The sequence below is a fragment of the Alternaria arbusti genome (genome assembly GCF_024043155.1).
Source record: "Alternaria arbusti strain BMP 1465 chromosome Unknown scaffold_9, whole genome shotgun sequence".
Classification (NCBI taxonomy): Eukaryota; Fungi; Ascomycota; class Dothideomycetes; order Pleosporales; family Pleosporaceae; genus Alternaria; species Alternaria arbusti.
Genome location: NW_026249949.1, coordinates 948130 through 967088, shown reverse-complemented (window position 1 = coordinate 967088; position 18959 = coordinate 948130). Strand labels below are relative to the sequence as shown.

The 18959-nt window shown below is 53.2% G+C and overlaps 6 protein-coding genes across 6 annotated transcripts; 2 read left to right on the top strand and 4 right to left on the bottom strand.

Annotated features, from left to right (window-relative positions):
• Positions 1–868: 868 nt before the first annotated feature.
• J4E86_007239 (uncharacterized protein) lies at positions 869–2699 on the bottom strand (the record flags this gene model as incomplete). Its single annotated transcript, XM_051447761.1, has 3 exons — positions 869–2133; positions 2284–2307; positions 2363–2699. 3 exons carry the CDS (start codon positions 2697–2699, stop codon positions 869–871), a joined length of 1626 nt encoding a protein of 541 aa, XP_051301359.1.
• A 228-nt stretch (positions 2700–2927) lies between these two features.
• On the bottom strand, positions 2928–4143 carry J4E86_007238 (uncharacterized protein; the record flags this gene model as incomplete). The annotated part of the gene is made up of 3 exons (XM_051447760.1): positions 2928–3363; positions 3415–3917; positions 3967–4143. 3 exons carry the CDS (start codon positions 4141–4143, stop codon positions 2928–2930), a joined length of 1116 nt encoding a protein of 371 aa, XP_051301358.1.
• A 1898-nt stretch (positions 4144–6041) lies between these two features.
• Positions 6042–8004, top strand: J4E86_007237 (uncharacterized protein; the record flags this gene model as incomplete). The annotated part of the gene is made up of 2 exons (XM_051447759.1): positions 6042–6225; positions 6272–8004. The coding sequence occupies 2 exons, from the start codon at positions 6042–6044 to the stop codon at positions 8002–8004; spliced, it is 1917 nt and encodes a 638-aa protein (XP_051301357.1).
• A 490-nt stretch (positions 8005–8494) lies between these two features.
• J4E86_007236 (uncharacterized protein) lies at positions 8495–9181 on the bottom strand (the record flags this gene model as incomplete). Its single annotated transcript, XM_051447758.1, has 2 exons — positions 8495–8831; positions 8883–9181. The coding sequence occupies 2 exons, from the start codon at positions 9179–9181 to the stop codon at positions 8495–8497; spliced, it is 636 nt and encodes a 211-aa protein (XP_051301356.1).
• Positions 9182–10526: 1345 nt separating this feature from the next.
• On the top strand, positions 10527–12734 carry J4E86_007235 (uncharacterized protein; the record flags this gene model as incomplete). Its single annotated transcript, XM_051447757.1, has 1 exon — positions 10527–12734. One exon carries the CDS (start codon positions 10527–10529, stop codon positions 12732–12734), a length of 2208 nt encoding a protein of 735 aa, XP_051301355.1.
• Positions 12735–16537: 3803 nt separating this feature from the next.
• On the bottom strand, positions 16538–17114 carry J4E86_007234 (uncharacterized protein; the record flags this gene model as incomplete). The annotated part of the gene is made up of 2 exons (XM_051447756.1): positions 16538–16929; positions 16988–17114. The coding sequence occupies 2 exons, from the start codon at positions 17112–17114 to the stop codon at positions 16538–16540; spliced, it is 519 nt and encodes a 172-aa protein (XP_051301354.1).
• Positions 17115–18959: the final 1845 nt, after the last annotated feature.

The following is an 18959-nucleotide window of genomic DNA, read 5'->3' as shown; positions in this document are numbered from 1 at the left end:
GACGTACCATCCCCCCTATCCTCGCCCCCGGTGCAGGATCAACAGGGAAAAACAACCCCTTCTCCTCCAACCTCTCATTCAACTCCACCCACCCCAATCCCGGTTGCACAACAACATCCATATCATCTTCATGCACCTCCACAACCCTGTTCATCTTCTCAAAACTCACACATACCCCTCCTTCACTGTTTCCTAGCGCTTGACCGAAGCTTGTGCCGCCGGAAAAGGGTGTCACGGCTATGCGGCGCTCGTTGCATGCTTTTAGCACGATAGATGTTTCGAGGGTGGTTTGCGGGAAGAAGACTATTAGAGGTGTGTGGTCTGGGGGTGCGGGGGACCAGGGCGTGTTTGATTTGCTGGCGCGGGTGGAGAGGTCGAGGGTGTGGGGGATGTTGTGGGTGGTGAGTGAGGAGAGGAGGGAGTGGATGTTGGGGGCGGAGTGGTCGTAGGTATATGGCGGCATGATGAAGGAGTGGAGGAGAAGAGGATAAGCGGGGTTTAGTGGTGTTAGACTATGTCGCTAGTACCATGTGTCACTCTCCAGATGTTGAGTATGGAAAGTTAGAGCATGTTGGGACGTGGACGTGGTTGCCGAGGCGAAGCCGTATCCTCGGAATCAGTTCCGCGGGTAACGAGTATCAGCAGAGCAGCTGCGAGGGCGGACATGGCAAACCTCGCAACGGCGGCAGTAAGGTCGAGCAGGCCCTCTACGACGTGGAGGAGCCTGAAGACACCTCGCTGTAATCTACACTTATACTAAACTTTTCTAATCGGGTAATAGGGTAATATGTAGGTTTACCGCGCTTTTGAAGATTGTAGAGAGATTTCCAAGGTTCGTTTTTGTTCATAATGTAACAACATCCTGCCATCACAACTTCGCAGTGTCCTTCGGGTCGCCAGTAGCCCCAGCCGCCTTCAGCGCATTCCACAGTCTCAAGCCTTCCTCCAGTCGAATGTCTTCTTCGATAGCGACATTCCCATCGCTCTTCAGTGTCCTCAATTGCATCGCATGCTGCGTACCCCAATCCATCTCTTCGCCCTTCAAGAACCTGCTCAACGGATCGTGAAACGTCTTCAACGCGATCTGCTTCTCCTCCTCAGTCAGATCATTCCCATTTCCCCAGAACCATATCGCCATGTCGGAGCCGTGACTTGCACCAAAGTGCTTGGGTAACTCTTTGTCAACGCACTGCGCACGCCATTCGATACGGTATCTGTGAATGAGATCTGCAGCGCCATGCTTCACCAACGCGTTTACCATCCCGCGACGCAGTGCATGTATCTGCACGTCAGCGTAAATATGACCGAAAGCCGCCTGCCAGCTCGAGTACTTTGACGGCAGTATGCGATTGGGGAAGTAGTGCGACATCAACACCTTGCATGCTTCGCGAGGATAGTCAGCTTCAAGGCGGTTCAGCATATTGTCGAAGCCCGGTCTAGGTGGACGCCAAAGACCGTAAACATAATGCTCGTCGCTGCATTCGCCGATAATGAGCTTGACGTTGCGGCGTTTCATGCGCTCCGCATAAACACCATTCGACAGCTCTTCAAGAAGCCCATGCCGCACAAACTCCCCATCAGTAACAGCGCGGAACTGATGCAGTTTGATCCCGTTACTCGCTTCCACAATCGCCCTCGGACTCAACTCACGAAGTCGTGCCAACTTCTCAGCCGGCGACTTCGCCAAATCGATACCCAACGCCCCCAATAGCTCGTCGAACTGGTCCTGCGCCTCTCCCAAACTCTTCGGTTGCATGCCCGGCCCATTCGACAGCATCACCGCCCTCTTAACAACCGCCTTCTCATCAGCACAACCGAGATCGTACGACAGCTGATGGAACACCGAGTGCGAACCCGCCGAGTAACCCCCGACAGTAATATTCGCGGCGTCCCCGCCAAAATAGCTAACATTCTCATACGTCCACTGCAAAGCCATGCGCTGATCCCAGAAGCCAAGATTAACGCCAAAACCATCAGTAGCAGGACACGAGTCGATCAGCTCTTTGGATGCGAGAAACCCGAATACGTTTAGGCGGTACGCGGGAGCGACGACGACGCATTGCACGGGGGACTCGCTGAGTAGCGCACGGAGGTCGAGTCCGTTCGGGCTACCCCATTGCAGGAACCCGCCGTCTAGGGCGCGTTAGTGCGGATCTACCACGTGGTGCGAGAGTTTATATCCCGTGCTAATGTGCGCCAACCGAGGATCTGCCTCGAATGCTGTCTGCCGTGAAACGGCGATGCCAAGCACTAGGAGGTGACGAGGAGGAAATGATTACTTACGGATCCAGAATAGTACCGGCCAACCTCCCCGAGTCAGCTTTCAATTGGTTGAGGTCGCACGTAGAGTCAGGGACATTACCTTCTGCTGGCGATGGCCCGGCTGGAATCCAGATGTTGGTTTGCAGGCAATCTTCGTCCCAGGCGGGCTCGTCAAGGGTTTCCGTGTTGGAGCCAGGCTGCGGACATAGGCCACAGCCGCCTGTGTATCGTCCTGGGTTCGCTTTTGTTCCGTAGCGGTAGCATGGTGGTAGGGGCCGTGGCTTTTGGAAGCGAAAGGGGCCGACGGGTGGGAGGGCGTATGGTACGCCGCCGAAATAATGACATTGTGCTTGGCCGTCGCTGTTGAGGTACGTCAGGCCTTCCGCGAAGCCACGAAACTGAAGATCGCGACGATGTGGTTTCGACGGCCTCGACATGTTGATGAGAGGTGATGTGGTGCAGATGAGGTTGCTGATCGATGTTACCTCGGCTAGATGTGAGATAGGGATCTGCAGCCCCTGACGGTGATCATGATGACCATGGGAGCGGGAATATATCCGTGAGTACGCAACGGTGCGGGAATGCATTCCCGGTATTGGGTAGCAGGATGGTTTGAAGATCATTAATTCATTATCATTACTATGTACTTCTGTATAGAGAAGCGTTTAAGCCCACTCAGTATGGTCGCGCGACGCTATACTCTTGCTGTCGGCTGTCACACTGACATGTGTAGTCTTCATGATCGCGTGATCGGAGCCTTTCCTCTCGTGGCTTGCCTCATCTGGCAGTATGCCGAGCTCACTGTCGTCATCCGTCTCGTGCTTTGGCTTTGAAGACCTTCCGCTGACCTGGGGCCCTGATACTTGGAGCGCATAGCTTTGTCTCGATCCCTTGCCTGATCCTCCTGTGAGACTGGTTGGGAGCACTTTGCGGAGGCCGTTTTCGAATGTCTTGCGGAGTGGTGGAAGCGAGGCAGTGAAGGCGCCAACGAAGACTTCGGCGATGGCGAAGATGCTGAGGTTGACGGAGGAGTAGGTTGGATCTGGCGATTCGTTCAACGACTTCATCTCGTAGAGTTTCAGTGCGGATATGGTGGTTGTGCTGAGGAGCGTTAGTGACGAGGTCAAGATGCGCAATAGTATGGCAACTTACATTAGACCACACAGGAACACTGCGCGCACGCCCCAGATCGTCCGCTTCGGAAGTTGCACCCTCGCAATGTAGATAAGCGGCGCCATGGTGTAGAGTAGGTCGGTCGCAATGTTGACCGCAGCGCCGGAGTATCCAGAGATGACACGTGGCTTCGCGTCCCAGCAAGAGCCAGGTTTCATTCCGGAGACATCCCAGTGCTTGGTGTATGGAGTGCATTCGCCAAACAGAATGACTGTGGGAAAGACGAAGTTGACGCCGAGATGGATCACGACGGAAGCCCATATGATGATCCGGAAGGTTCGCGAGAAGTCCAGCATGAAGATGTAGGCGCACACACTCAACTTTATCAAGGCCATTCCGTAAAGGTTGAGCAGCTGACCCACCCAGAGGAAGTAGAGGTACGTTTCCATGTTTTGTGGTGTCAACATAGGGTCCCAGACGTGCCTGCCGGCCCCAACTTCAGCCATCTTGTAGCAGCATGCTGCGCCTGCGACAGCTATGACCTGAATCTGGTTAGCAGATGCTGGAACCTCTTGCTTGGTCGCGACTTACATGTCCCGTCCATAGGAGATGATCGGTTAGTAGGAAGTAATTCCTATTCCTCCAGTTTATGCCCAAGCGGAGTAGAACGAATATCGAGCTGAATATGATCAAAGCGATGATGGGTATCTTGAGCGCATTTGAGCGGTCGTCCAAAGGAAGTCCTTCCGGTGTTGTGGGTACACCCATTGCGGATGGAAGAATGTAAAGAGGATGAGACACGGAAAGATAAAGATGCCCAATGAAATTGGCTGACCGGAAACCTCTCCTCGAAATGAGCTTCTGCTGATCACCTGAAATGCTATGCAGGCTGATGCAGCAACGGGCCGGGTGGACGTGCTGTTATAATTGCTCTGTTAACGTTCTGCAGATAGCCAGACATAAACGGCGGAGTGGCCGACCGATGTCAAACTCAGCCAATCCCGTAAGACGCAACGAAGCATGCAGGAGGCGGTTAAACCCTATTCCTACGACTGTGCGCCGAGGACTAGCGCACATCACCGTGGCAGGTCGTTAGTCAGGATGCGTTCATGCTCGGACATCGTGGTCCAGATCTCCACTGATCAGCTTGAAGGAGGCAGCCGAGCCGCAAGGCTCTGCAGATCAAACATATCTCCTTCTCGCGCAAGCCCTGGAAGAGCCAGAAGCGCACGGTCGGGACACCTTCCACAGCCACTCCCAATTTGTCTTCTGGAAACAAACCCAACCAAACTCTTGCATGCTGCTAACCCACAGCCCTGAGATTAGGTTCATCGTGAGTTATGGGCGGAGCCAGCAAGCACGACATCTGTCACTCGGTTAGCCGTCGTGGCATGGGCTAAAAGGTTATGATGCGCGCCGTTGCACGAAGGTTTAGCTCAGGCGGGCGCAGATGCCAGGCCATCAGGCTCGAAACGGCCTTGTCAAGTAGTCCGGCTGAGCCACGGAAGCGGAGTGAACAGACAGCGAGGGTATCGAGTGTCCATCATTCCGAGCGCATCGGATACCCCTTGCACTCTTCAATGTGAGCAGCCGACGCGAAGTCTCTGTGACGATGTCATACTCAGTGAACGGGCCGAACGGGTGCGACAGCACCGGCTTGTTGCTCGCTCTTCGCTACCGCAATAATTCTAGTACAACGTGGGCGCCCGCAGCAGGAAAGATTGACAAGCGACGGTTGCTGAGCTCGTGAAGTTAGTGATGCCGCCAGGTTTCTGTCTTTGTGTAGCTAGTGTCAGATAGGAGCGCGCCATACCCGATTGAGCCATCTCCGGCCGCCACCGATAATCTAGACGACTGCAAAACCTAAACACTCGTACGCCAAAGCATAACAATCGACCTAATGACGACCCGCAGCAGCGCGACAGCAGGATGAGGACGATGGAGATTTTCACCAGTACGGCTCTTGCAACATGACAGCCGTGGCCCCTGCATTCCCGCGGTTGTACCAGGGGCCGCCGCTTCGCCATCACCACACCGTCGGTCTCGCCCTTTGAACTATCGACTACTATGTGGTTCGCAGGACAAAGCGCTGCACCATCCAGGGTAAAACCTCCTCATCAGCTCGCGTGGCGCACGTCATACGACGATGCACGTGGTTGTTACGGCGGGAGCTGATAGTCGACGCCACGTTAGCTGTACTTGCCAGATATCGATGACTGCAGCTCTAGGCTTGTCGATAGCCGGGCAGATTGACAGGATCATTAGGCTTACCGTTTCTAGTCGACTACGGTTATACTTTTCAGCAAGGTTTGCGGATCTCTACGTTGTTCCCGTGCAGAATCGATCCAAGAACCCGGGCAACATGCTACATTGAGCACTGCAGAGTCTGGTACCTTTGAGCGCCAGTTGCTCCACGAGAAAAAGTCGTTACGCAACGCCCAGCGGGTAGTATAGAACTGCCATGGCATGCCGAAGCTCGTTTATTCGCAAGCGAAACACTTCAGTAGCTTCGCGTACTCAGGGGTGGCCCGTCCGTCAGCTACCTGACAAACGGATCAGTCCTGGTATAAACCTTCGACGATCCGTAATCTTAGCTCTGGACGCACCACTCACCCTTGCGCCATTCGTCTGGTGCTCATACACTCCTTCTGTTGATAATTTCTAATATGGCTCTTCTTCTTGGGGGCATCTTCTACCTCGCGTCTTTCGTGCCGCGCGTGTTGGATCCGTCCTCTCCGGGCAGCAGCAGCGGTGAACCAGATGTTGGAGGGCAATCGTTCGACTACATCATCGTTGGTGGCGGGTTGACAGGCCTGACAGTTGCCAACCGCCTCAGCGAAGATTCAAGCCGTGAGTAACCACATTCGGCGTTGACATGTGGACCTAACATCCTCAGGTACTGTTCTCGTGATCGAAAATGGATATGTCGTCGACGATGTCACCACTCAAGTACCTAGCTTCGCCAACAGTGTCAACGCAAATCTCATGTACGACATCACGTCTGCATATGACACAAACACAGGTGGTACCCATCCTGTCTGGGTGGGTAACGTTGTTGGTGGTGGATCTGTAGTCAACGGTATGGCCTTTGACCGAGCATCTGCCGCCGACTACAATGCGTGGGAGCAACTTGGTAACGCCGGCTGGAACTTCAACAGCCTCTTATACTACTTCAAGAAGTCGACCACATTCACGCCACCAACCTCGAACAACGTGAAGAGCTTTGGCACTACGTATGACGCATCTTACTATGGCACCAACGGGCCAATACAAGCATCATTCCCAAACTTCGAGTACGAAGATACAAAGACCATTTGGGCAGCATACAAGCAATCAGGCGTGCCTTTACCCAGAGAGCATGCTTCAGGGAGGGCAGTGGGTGCTTTCTGGATACCTACAGCTCTGCGACCCAAGACTCAGACACGATCTCATGCGAAGAACGAGTACTACGACCCTGTCAAGACCCGCAGCAACCTCGTGCTCGTCACCGGAAAGACTGTCAACGAGGTCCTCTTCGACAAGAAGTTGCTTACTGGATACACAGCCAATGGTGTCCAATTCAAATCGCGAACGGATGGCTCAGTCAAGCAAGTCTACGCGAAGCGCGAGGTCATCATGGCTGCCGGCTCAATCTTCACACCACAGATCCTTCAACTCAGCGGCATTGGACCAAGCAGCGTGCTTAAAGCCGCGGGCATCAATGTGAAGAAGAATATGCCTGCTGTTGGCGCCAATATGCAAGACCACCCTAATGCGAACATGGTGTTCGACCTCAAGAACCTGGCATTCCCCAACATCTACAGCGGCGCAGACCCCACCTACAACGCTACAGTATGGTCCGAGTACGACACTAGCAGAAGCGGTCCCCTCACGCAAGCCCACGGCAGCAGCCTAGCCTTCCTCAGTCTGCAGACAGTCTGCGAGAACTGGAACCAGATTGTGCAAACTGTCAAGTCACAGAACGTCCGTAGCTACCTTCCTTCGGTGTATGATGACTCCTCTCTGCTACGCGGCTTCACCAAACAACGCGACATCATCGCTGGTCTCCATAGTAGCGCCGACGCCGCTGTTGGCGAGTTCCCCATGGTACCCTTCGGCCTCGCTATCAGCTCCCTGCAACGCCCCCTCTCTCGCGGCACTGTCACCATCAACCCAAGCAACAAATACGGCAACCCCGTTGTCCAATTCAACGCCCTTCAAAATCCCGTTGATCGCCAGATCATCGCCGGAATGGTCCGATGGACGCGCAAACACTGGGCGAATCCTGAGCTCAAGAAGTTCTCTCCAGTCGAGCTCACTCCCGGCACTCAGGCCCAGACGGACGATGAGATCATCAATGACCTTGTTCAGCAAAAGGCTCTCCAGGCTTCTTTCGCACACATGTCTGGTAGCTGCGCGATGATGCCGGAGTCGCTTGGTGGGTGCGTGGGTAGCGACCTTACCGTGCACGGCGTGAAGGGTCTCAGCATCGTAGACGCGAGTATTATCCCATTGATCCCCGCAACACATTTGCAAGCGACCATGTACGCTGTCGCAGAGAAGGGAGCTGATTTGATCAAAGCCCGTAACGCTTTCGACATTCTCAATCCTTTTGGTCTTCCTACTTTTAGGAGTTTCTTTCGCTGGTAGGAGTAGGCTGTAGTGTAGTACAATAACACACTTTCTTTGATGCCACCAAGTTTTCCAAGAGATTATTGCGCCTGTGATGCTACATGATCACCTTTTTCGTCTACGTCACTTGCCGTTGTTCTAGTCCCCTGCATCTGATCGTCAACATGACCAAACTAGCTATGAACTGATAGTTCCCTCCAGAAGCGCATGCGCCAGAGATTCTTCAACTAGACTCTAGTGCTTCGTGTGCACGGTCACCCCCGCACAGTTCGTTCGCTGCAATCAGGCTAAAGACGGGAAGGGGTGATCAGGCACGAAGCGGTAGATCTTGAACCGCGTCCTTGGAAAGGGTGAAATGACATGCATAACCCAACAAGAAAAGCTGCGAGAACAATCACAATTATACGTACGCACTCAGCGTTGCCGAAATACCACGATTACGTTCCCGTTTCCAACCTGACAACCCCAACTCCCTTTCGCATTCAACCCCATTTAGCCGTCGCACTACCTAGCCAGTAAAACCCGTAGCGACTTTCGGCACGGCGTAGCCCTTCCAGACCTCGAAGTTCGCGCTTTTAGCTCTGCTGAGATCAAATACCGCTTGCCCCTGCGCCGTGTGCTTCGATACACTAGAAGCGGGATTCGTTGTTTGGGCCGGCGCTGTCGGATTCAACGCGAACCCGAGACTTGGCGCTGTATCAGTTGGCTTGAACGTCGTACCGTCGGTCTGAATGCACTTGGAGCAGAGAAATGTGTAGGTCCAGTGCGTGCTGTTGACGTATGTGCCGTTTGCTATTGCGGTCTGTGTGAAGGCGCCGGTTGCGAGGGCAGGAGAGGCGTATTGGCTGCTGCTGTTAGCATCACTTTGCCACTGTACTTATTCAGCTTGGACGTACGCAGTCTTCCTGAAGCTGCCCACTACAGTTTGAGCGTTGGGCCAGGCGACGATCAAGAGCTTGTTGAGCATTCCACCTCCGAGAGAAACACCGCTCCACCCCGTGCCTTTACCTCCGATCGTCGCGATGAAGTCAGTGTTTCCAGTGGCGTTGGCTGGAAGGGCAAGACCGAAGAACATGCCGCTACTGTGCTGGAGGGTATTGAATGTGATGCCTGATTTGACATCGGTGTACGGGGATGGTGTTTGTGCAGCCGCAAGTGTTGCGAGAACACCGAGGACGAGACTAGAACACTTCATCTTCTCGTTAAGGAAGGTATGAGAAGAGTACGCTTCTGAGGAGCGGTACCCGTCGAAGGCTCTCGCGCATGTCTTTAACGACCTTTTTCCTGTAAGTCTGCTCCTTCAAGAACTCTAGATACCGATATCATCTCCGCTCCGGATATAGTGCAGCTTTGCGGGTATCTAAAACACATGGAGTCAATGTGTATCCCGCGTTCGGAGTATATCCGTTAAGTGCTAAACTCGTTGCGATACATCCGACTGGGTTCTGGATAGATGATGCTCGGTAATACGTGGTAAAGGATTGGTGGAGAGCTGACGGATCCCCAAGGCTGTGGAATGAGGGAGATGTAAATGTTGAGGAAGATGAGTGCAGCGTATATAGGCTATTGAGTGTCGAATACGTGTGTTGCGATTTACCTAGATTTGCAGATTGCCGAGCGATCTGGACATGGCTGTAGTATCGGTATGCATCAAACCAGTATAGATACATCTGAGCCAGCGAAGAACAGCACGACCTGGAATATCAACTAACCGATAAAGTACACAACTTGAAGTCTTCTTATGGTGTTGGAGCGGTCGTGCCGCCACGTTACCTTGGCTTCTCCGGCTCATGCGTCTTTAGAAGACTGATTATCCTGCTGTCATTTCTAGTGAGTTCTTTCGTACCGTTCGTGGTGATTTACTTGCGCATCGGTGGTTACGAGATACTACACGGTAACACAGTCATGCTGGTCGTCCTGATCACCAGCTTCGCATCTGACCTCACGAAGTGCGGATGGCGGTTGTCGCTTCGACTGATAAAAGTAGCTCAAGATGATGTCGCCGTACTGTAGAAGTTGTCGCTGCCGTTACAATCGCGTCGTATGCGCCTCTGCAGTACGGAGACGCGACGCCATCGTCGAGGCCATCAGAAAACCGCCTGTTGGAGCGATTCGCGCACTAGCCTAAGACCCAAATATCGATTTCCTCGGTTGGGTACGCTTCCCGCAGATGATGATGATGATGATGACGGAAGGAACTTTGGGGGGCTGGGAACGCTTTTGGCCCCCACACCACCTATCTCTGCATGCTTAGTCAGCTTCGCCAAAGCATCCCGAGGTCTCTCGGACGAACTTCTGGCCTCAGACATCCATCACCTAGGCACCGTGCTGCAAGCCACATCAACGCCTACTCGCTGGTAATTCTTGAGAGCTCTGTCGTCAGACGGCATCCTTGAATCACGCGACGTTTAACGATGGCCTGGACAAGGAAGGTTCTCTTGCGCCGCGTTCTTTCTCCACTTGCATCTCAGCCTTACCACTGATGACATCCGCTAAGGCTTCTGTTGCCACATCGTCGCATTTGTGCACTATACAGTATCATGGTCGCACCGGAGCGGTCGACTCAGAGTATACTCAAGAAGACCTTTGTTGATCCTTTCCGGCTGCAAAAGCTGCGGCGCAAGTCCTCTGCGCCAACTACCGCGCCCGCCAGCCCGCCGGCAACACCCGACCGGGTTAACCCACTGGCAGCTTTACCCTTACTGCAATATGGCTCTCTAGACCCAAATAAGAAGAGCGTGAGGCTTTTGGAGATACTGCCAGCACCTGAACACGAGCCCATCCAGGCAACGCTATCCATCTGCGATTTGGACGACAAGCCAATTTTCATCGCGCTATCCTACATGTGGGACAAGGCCGGTGAGAAGAAGTATATCGACATTCAAGGATCGAAGTTCGCCGTTGGAGAGAGCTTATGGAACTTCATCCAGCAATACCGCAGGAAGCAGTACCTTCGGCAATGCTGCGAGAAGGATCCAGGCAAAGCCATTCCCCTGTGGATTGATGCTATCGCAATCGATCAAAGCAACATACCGGAGCGCAATCATCAAGTGTCGCTCATGCGCGATGTTTACACGGGAGCGCAATCTGTCATAGTGTGGCTCGGACTTCCCCAGGGATACGAAGAGTTGGCTTTCGTGCTTGCGCGGCATCCTGACCTCCTCAGAGTCGAAGAGTTCCATAATGCTCTGGCAGGTGTTCTCAACAAGCCGTATTGGAGTCGGGTGTGGGTGGTGCAGGAGTTCGTACTGGCACAATCGGTCGAGATATGGTGTGGCGATCTCAGTGTGGGTGCCGCGACAGTCGAAAGCATCTGGCGCGATGGGCTTGCGTCAGCGCCAGTCGCGTCCCCAACAAGCATGATATATACAAGTCGCGGCTACTTGCTGTTCAAATACCGGAAAGACTTCAAGCGCACGAAGCAATACCGAAGAGAGATGCTCGGTCGCCGCAACAGCAAAACCCTCAAGTCCACGTTTCGCTTGCGCGATCTCTTGCAGGCCTTTGCATTGTCGGAAAGCTCTGTAGTGTACGACAGAGTCTACGGGTTCCTGGGAGTTGCATCGACTGGCCGTGGAGAGAGGATTGTGCCTGATTACAATAAAGCACCCGTTGAGCTTCTTGTCGATGTGCTTCGCAACCAGTGCCACGAAGATCCTAGGAGAGGAGACTCAGACGACTATCGTTTCTTAACGTTCCTCATGCAAGCGCTAGGCGTCTCGCGTGAGACCCTCGCACAGCATATCCTAAAGCTGTGCCCGGACCTGCAGCCACACCTCTACATCGTGGCTGCTACGCCCTGCATGACCGCATCAGTCTCATTCCTTAGTACCATTACTGAAATTGGTAATTTCGTCGATCATGACGAAGCTTTCCAACCAGGCACATGGAGAGCGACCTGGACGCGATCAAACATGCATCCAAGATCCTTCTCGACACAAGATATACAGGACCTCGGCGACTACGTCACCAAAGGAGACACGCAAACGCTGCTCAGCTTTGCTGACCCTCATGTAGCATACGGCAACCCCGGCCCGACTGAGAAGGTGCGGCAAGCCATGATTGAAGCGTCCGCGGATTTGGTGATCGATGGTCTATCGCGCGCATCTGCCGAGCAAGGGCATGACGCCAGCGCCAGTCCACAGCTTGGCGACAATGGAAGCAAAGTCATCCGTAACATCATCTCCAGGAGCATGACGGAGGACGCGGCGGCATTATACCTCGCTGCTAGAAGTAAACTGGCTCGGCGAAACACAGATCAACGGCATGCGCGATACACATCCATCGTGGGCACCAACGGCATTACTGGATTTGCGTGCGGAGGAGGTCCAGGTTCATATGAGATAGGATCTGGCGACCGCATCTGCATGTTCTCTGGTATTACGGACGTAAACAACGCGTTTATCCTCAGTCTCGACGCTAGCGGAAAATGGCTGATATCTGGCTTTGCGGTCATACTGTTACCGGAGTTGCGCACTCCTTCGGTACTGCGCAAAGGTACTGGGGCCACGACGAAGAGTAATTATGGCACGAGTGAGCCGAGCCGGCAACATACACCGCTCGATGATGTGACCATGTGCTTTCACTGCCACTTGAGCGATCTGCTTGAGCTCCAGCGCTGCCAGCTGTTGAGTGATGTTCAGATGAGCTTCTTGGTGGAGCAGACGTTGAGGAGTGAAGCGGATGGAATGGTTCACCGGTGCAAGCAAGGTACTGAAGCTCACGCTATACTGGAATTCGGATTGTAGCGTCGTGTAAAAACTGCGCGTTGCGCGATTCATTATGCTACATGGAGTGCACTTCTGGTCTCAAACTGATCCATCACATTAGCCTCATAATCTTTGGCAAATCACCACAATGATGTCGTCCGAAGTTCCATACACCAGCTTGTCTCTGCCGACCAATAACATGAGCCTGGCTGTGATAACCTGGGAGATGCAATCATTATTATCCGTAGCCTGGTCGGCATTCCATGCCAGAAGCTCGGCACATCGCACTAACCATCCGAGGCGCTCTGATCCTGTAGCCCTATCTTACAGGCGCTGCACGCTGATGCGCACGTTAACTTCAGTCGTGGCAACCGATAATCTCGAAGAGCGCAAAACATACCTCTGCGGTCCGCTTGACGAAACCTGGAGTACTCGAAGAAAAGACCGACCGATGCGATGGCGATAGAGATCGTTCCGTAAACGATGCCGACGATGGTGTTGGTATTGACGCCACTCCCGGGCACCGTGGGGGCCGCTTCCGTGCAGTTCATGACAGTGGGGGTGGTTGTCGGCGGCGGACGCTTGATGTGCAGCTATAATGTTGTTGGAGGCTGGTAGATGTTCTCCCAATGCATTACAGAGCGCTGCAAGCGGCCATCTTGTATGCGCAACTCATCTTGTTGTAGCGATGGCTTTGTGGGCGACGATCTGGTATGTGCAGAGGGTCCGTAGGGGCGCCAGCACCGTTCTGGTGCTGCCATCGAACGTGATTTTGCGATTGTTCGGTCTTTTCCACATCTACGCTTTTCCCACACTCACGAGCGCGCTGATTAGCACAATCTCGTCGAGACCAGAATGTTGAGTGTATCGCTCGCGACAAATAGCGCGACTAAATTGACTTCCCTAGTAAAAGAAGTCATTACTATGCAGAAGGGCTCTGTGGTGTCGATTTCCGCCGGTCTGCTGACACGCTTTACAGCGCCTGCGCCTTCTGGGCCGTGACAACCAACCTTGGAAAGCGTGCTGCGATGCTTATTGCGCGTCATCCATCAATCGAAAAGCATCGTAAATAATGGGAATTGCGCGAAACGAGATATTTTGGAAAAACGAGCCACGCGCGCCACAGTGTTTCGAAGCAACAAGACTAACGGCCCGGGCTCTAGGCTGGAACCGAGTAGACCCCGTGAGGCCGCGACCGTCGGTGCACGGTGCTCAGCGTTCACTCTGGAGCGTTCAAACCACCCCATCTTGTCAAATCTCATCTTTCCACATAGTGACGTAGGCTACCAATCTAAAGAGTGGCCTGAAAATTGGTATCCCTGTCAAGAATTCTGAGACTTCGTTGTTGCCCTCAAAACAGCTTTTGTACTCGAATAATGAAGCTAGAAGCCCATACAAACATGCACCGAGATGCGCGGCAAGTGGACAACTCTGTACAACCCTTGGTATCTCACCACGTTGTTTGTGCATGCCATTCTCTTGCCATACGAAACTGCCATGCATATTCGGGGCCTTCTCACGAAAGCCGAATTTACATCGAATGAGTGTCGTGTGCAGTGTTAGGCGAGTAAACAGCACATGACGTAGTACCAACGTCCCGCCCGCGCGTAATCAGGTGATAGCTGGGAGGTCGATAGTCATGGCGTGCTCGTGGCATCATGACTAGGTGTTCGTCTAGGCCTACACATTAAACCCGATATCAAGCACACAAGTGTAAAAAATGTAGCAAACGCCGTTGTGGGTATCAGAGCGAAAAGCCCCCCAGCGGCAGTTCTAATCGTGCTCCCGTCCGGCGCCCCATGGTACAGCTTTCCAAGGTTGACTCCAGACGCCGGAGTCGGTACTACTGCTCAGCTACCCCGGCTCCAGGACAGCGATTGGCCATGCGTAGAATATTTTCTGTCATTAAGAGATGACCTGGACTGATGCCCATGTGGCTTGACACGCAATCCGTGCAGCAGGTGGTGCCCAGGTGGGCGCTCACGTAACGACAGTGCAGGTGAGCTTAGCTGGAAACGGGCTTGATCTAGCCCCGAGAAGCTTAGCCTTAGTTTGGGGGTGATCGGATGCTCTTCTCCGCCGCAGCCTCGGAACAATGCCACCAGCAATGCCACTGCGGACACAAAAGGTGGCGCTCGTGTAATCGGGCCGGCCAGGGTGTGCGACTCTCCCAAGCGTCGATCATGACTACCACCACTCAGTATGAGATTATTCGGCTTGACAGCGTCTTTGCTCGCTCGCAGTGTCCAGAAATCATGTATATAATGCCACAGCCGACGATGGATTGCTTTCCTCACCCGCCTCAACGTAACGCATCCCACAGCAGTGCACATTCTTGGTCACGACAACCATCCCAAAATGGACCTCGCGCAGTCTCTATATCAGCATCAGCTACGCAACGATGCGCATTCCCTTGTGCCCTGCCCCGTCACCCCACTGACGATGGGATTACCACCAGTCCAAACACAGCCGCAGCCAAATGAAGAGCAACTTGGAGTACTCACACACATCAACCAACGCTCGCGCTTCGATCCCGAATACCCGCGAAGATTCCTGCGCAATCTCCTTGCGATGCAGGGCATCGATTACTTCGAACGATATGCGTCTGCGTTGGATCGGAACCTCGGTCAAAGTAGCAACAGCGAGGCCAGAGAGACGCCCACTCAGTTACAGCTATCCAAAGATCTCACAGGCGAGGAGAAGTCTCATCTGCCTCCATTCATGGGTGTGGGATTCGATATTGTTTATTCCTGGGTGCAAAACGCTGGTAAGTGCTCTTCATACAGTCTCAAAGAATAAAGTCTGACAGGCCGAAGCCGCTCCCCACCCGGGTTATCTCCAAGTCAACAACACTACGCCCAATCGTGGTCGAGCTCTTTCCGTGTCAGTTTCACCATCCAGATCGAAAAGCTGGAATGCTCCTCGTGGATCTCGCTCTAGCAGCCGCGCACCGGCCCTGGACGACAAGGCAAGATACACCTGCGGTGAACACTATTTCGGCAGATCATGTGACCCATGTCGCAAGGGCTATCTCCAGGAAAAGCGTTTCACGACTCATATTTCGAAGGAGCATTTGCAAGGGGTCTCACTCGCGTATATTGTTCAGACCAAAGAGCGATGTTGTCGAGACCACGCCACTGATATGATGACTCTCTTCAATCACATCAGGACCAGGCATATAGGTCCATTCAGTCCAACAGTCTTAAAGAACGCCAGCATGTATCTCTCGCCGGAAGAGATTATCAAAGCCTCTAACAGCCAAGGCCATAGGATCGGTTCGGCAACTACCGGTTACAAGGCCCCCGATACCGTTCAGGGTGCTTCACCTTATCCATCCCATCCCACGCCAGTCAATGCGAACTCTACAAACGCCGAGTCAGCGCCGATCACGCCAAATATATCAGGCACTACTCCAGACGAGCATTACACTCAGTCATCTCACGTCCCAAGCTCACAGTGGTCCGCTCCTAACTACCAACAACCTGGATATGCGTCTGAGGGCAACTCATTCAATTCACCTGGCCCGTTTCAACCATGGTCCGCAAATCAGTACCCTGGGTTCCAATAATGCGCTTGGACGAACAGGTTGTGGTAAAAAGCTCGGTACGTGGTTTGAGATTTACATGGAAGTTATAGATGGCGCATTATACCCCGGTTGGATACCGCCCGATACATTGGCGGTAGGTCTCTTTTGTACAGACAAGCGATGTTTGGTCTTTTTCCTTTGCATAGGCCTCAGCAGGCACCCAAAAATCTCAGAAAATGGAGCGATAAAACTCACTCATCGTGTCTTGCTCCTTCATCGTGACTGACCTCACCACCTCTCCACAACCCACCTACGCTTATTGCACCTTCTTCGCCTTCGCTTGCCCACCCCTAAAGCCCATGCCATAGACATACACCAGACTGCCGCCTAGGTACGCCGCGAACATCGTCGCCGGCAGCGCAATAACACTGCTGACCAAGATGTTGGTATCGCTCGGCACCATGCCGGGATTTCCCCTGCGTGTCCACCAGTTGAACGCCGCGCCCAGTACCGTCACATCGTTGATAACAGCGTGTAGCGCGCCAACTTGTGCCTTCTTCGACTTCAAACCGTCACGTTTGACTAGCGGTATAAACTCGTACATGCCGGTCGCGACCGCCGGGGCGGAGAAGAGGAGCGTGAGGAGCGTGGTGTAGTAGGAGAGGAGCGGGAAGACGGAGGGGCTTATAGCGATGTCGAAGGTTTTGACTTGGGGGTGTTAGATGCGTGCAACTAGATGGATAGATGGTTGAGGTGGAGGACTTACAGGTTGAGGCCACGGCGTCAGAGGTGGGCGCATACTTGGAGAGGAAGTACACGGCATCCAGAGCACCTGTGAGGAAAGTGGTGGTGATGGGGAAGTGCACTGTCGCTGGGTGTGTTGGGTGGCTCATCTTGACGTTTGTGGATGATTATAATTGTCAACGGTTTTACTGGGCGATGAGCGGGAGAAGAGAGTGATATTTCATGTCGCAGATCTATGGACTTTGTGCGCCGCAACTGCAGCGGAGAGCCGGACGCCTCGTGCCCCGTGCAAGGGCGCAAACATCTTCGGCTTACGCTGTGTCGTCATGGACTCCGGACTCAGAGAGGCGTGCCGCGAGGGGTGGGCAAACACGCGTGGAGCTCGCGTGGGGCGGACGGAGCTCGGGAGGACGGTCAGCACTTCCCCTGAGTTGTGATTGGTCGGCTATGGCGATGTAAGCAACTGCGTCTCGGACCCCCGATCAACAACGAGCTGTTTGCATCTAAGCTTCAAGTCTTGGTGAGTGATAAGGACTTAATGAAGCCGCGCAAGCTCAGTTATCCTGGGTCGGAAATCCGCAACTTTCGACCCTGAGGTATCCGAGTATACCCACCTGGGCAGGTGGGTGCGCGCCAACATCAGATATAATCGCACACCGCAGCTATGTCAAAAAGAAAAGACGTGACTTACATCTTTTCACCGCGCTATTAAGAGTACATCGCCTTCGAAACGGCAGAGGACGGAAGCATCAAGCTAGAATATACTTAGGTGTCAAGCAGCACGAGGCACGACAAAAATCCAACTTCCCGCGGAAAGGCCAGCGGAAGCAGGCCATTTCATCGACGCAACCATATCGCACTTTGAAGAAGGGAAGACCACATAATACGCTTCTTAGCAGGCCATCTTCGCTCTTCAAAACTGTTTTGGTACACACTCTCTGCAAAAACTGTTGCGACACCTTCCTGTCATTTCCATGAAGGCAAGAGACGGTGACAAAGACAACATGTACGGTCTTGGTATCATTTTTGAGGAACAGCGAGACATGAGGACGTTACCGGGATTTGAAGTTCAGAATGAAAACAAAAAGAAGACAACTTCCTACCACGTGCGTCGCTGCCTGCAAAGCCCCAAGACTGTCTGAAGAGGTCACAAAAGCCACCGTTACGAAATTTGCCTCATTTTTTATTGTAACGATGCGTTGGTCTTCGACGGCCTCTCGACGTGGGAATGTTAACGCCGAAAGACTGTATCTTCCATCACATTTCAAAGTTCGATTCCAAACATCTCTAAAAAGCCATTGCCGCAAAGCCACGAGAAGGTGTTGAAGGAGAAGTGATTCCAGGCGATTGATGGTCGTCTGATTCACCACGCCATAATGGACGCATTTCTTCGTGACACTCAGATGACGACGTCGGATCTTCAACTCAGAGTTCCTCCGCCGACGATGTACGTTACTACCCTGCGCTCGGAATGAAAATGACGTTTATGTCACAGCCGTGAGGCGCTGAAACGCTGAACACCCGTTCCACAGCCGGCGAACCTTGTGTGCAACCTTATGCGGGTGCTGCGGAAGTGATGACAGCTATAGTCTCCTCCAAACCATCGATTACTGTGTAAATGATAGGAATTCGATGTGTGAGGGCATTGTCGCCAGGATAAAGAAGAGTGTCGCTGGTGTAGGTACCTGCGATGAGATCTTTTCTTCACCGGCTGTCCGCGATCTTACGCAGGGACACGAGACGGCATGGCAACATGCAAAACCTGAGCCAGAGAACGAACGAGCCGATGCGGTACTTCCCATTGTCTGATGTCGTATAAGCCGAGGTATACAAATACCTTCTCATATTACATGAATGACGCTGCTCGCCAGATGGAGGAGAAGCTTCCGATGACATTTGTAATCCTCGACTTGCTAGGCTCCGACGTCGAGTATGATTACATTCTACGTATCTGGGTGCTGGGAATGCTTGCTACATAGCTCTGGCCTCTCGGA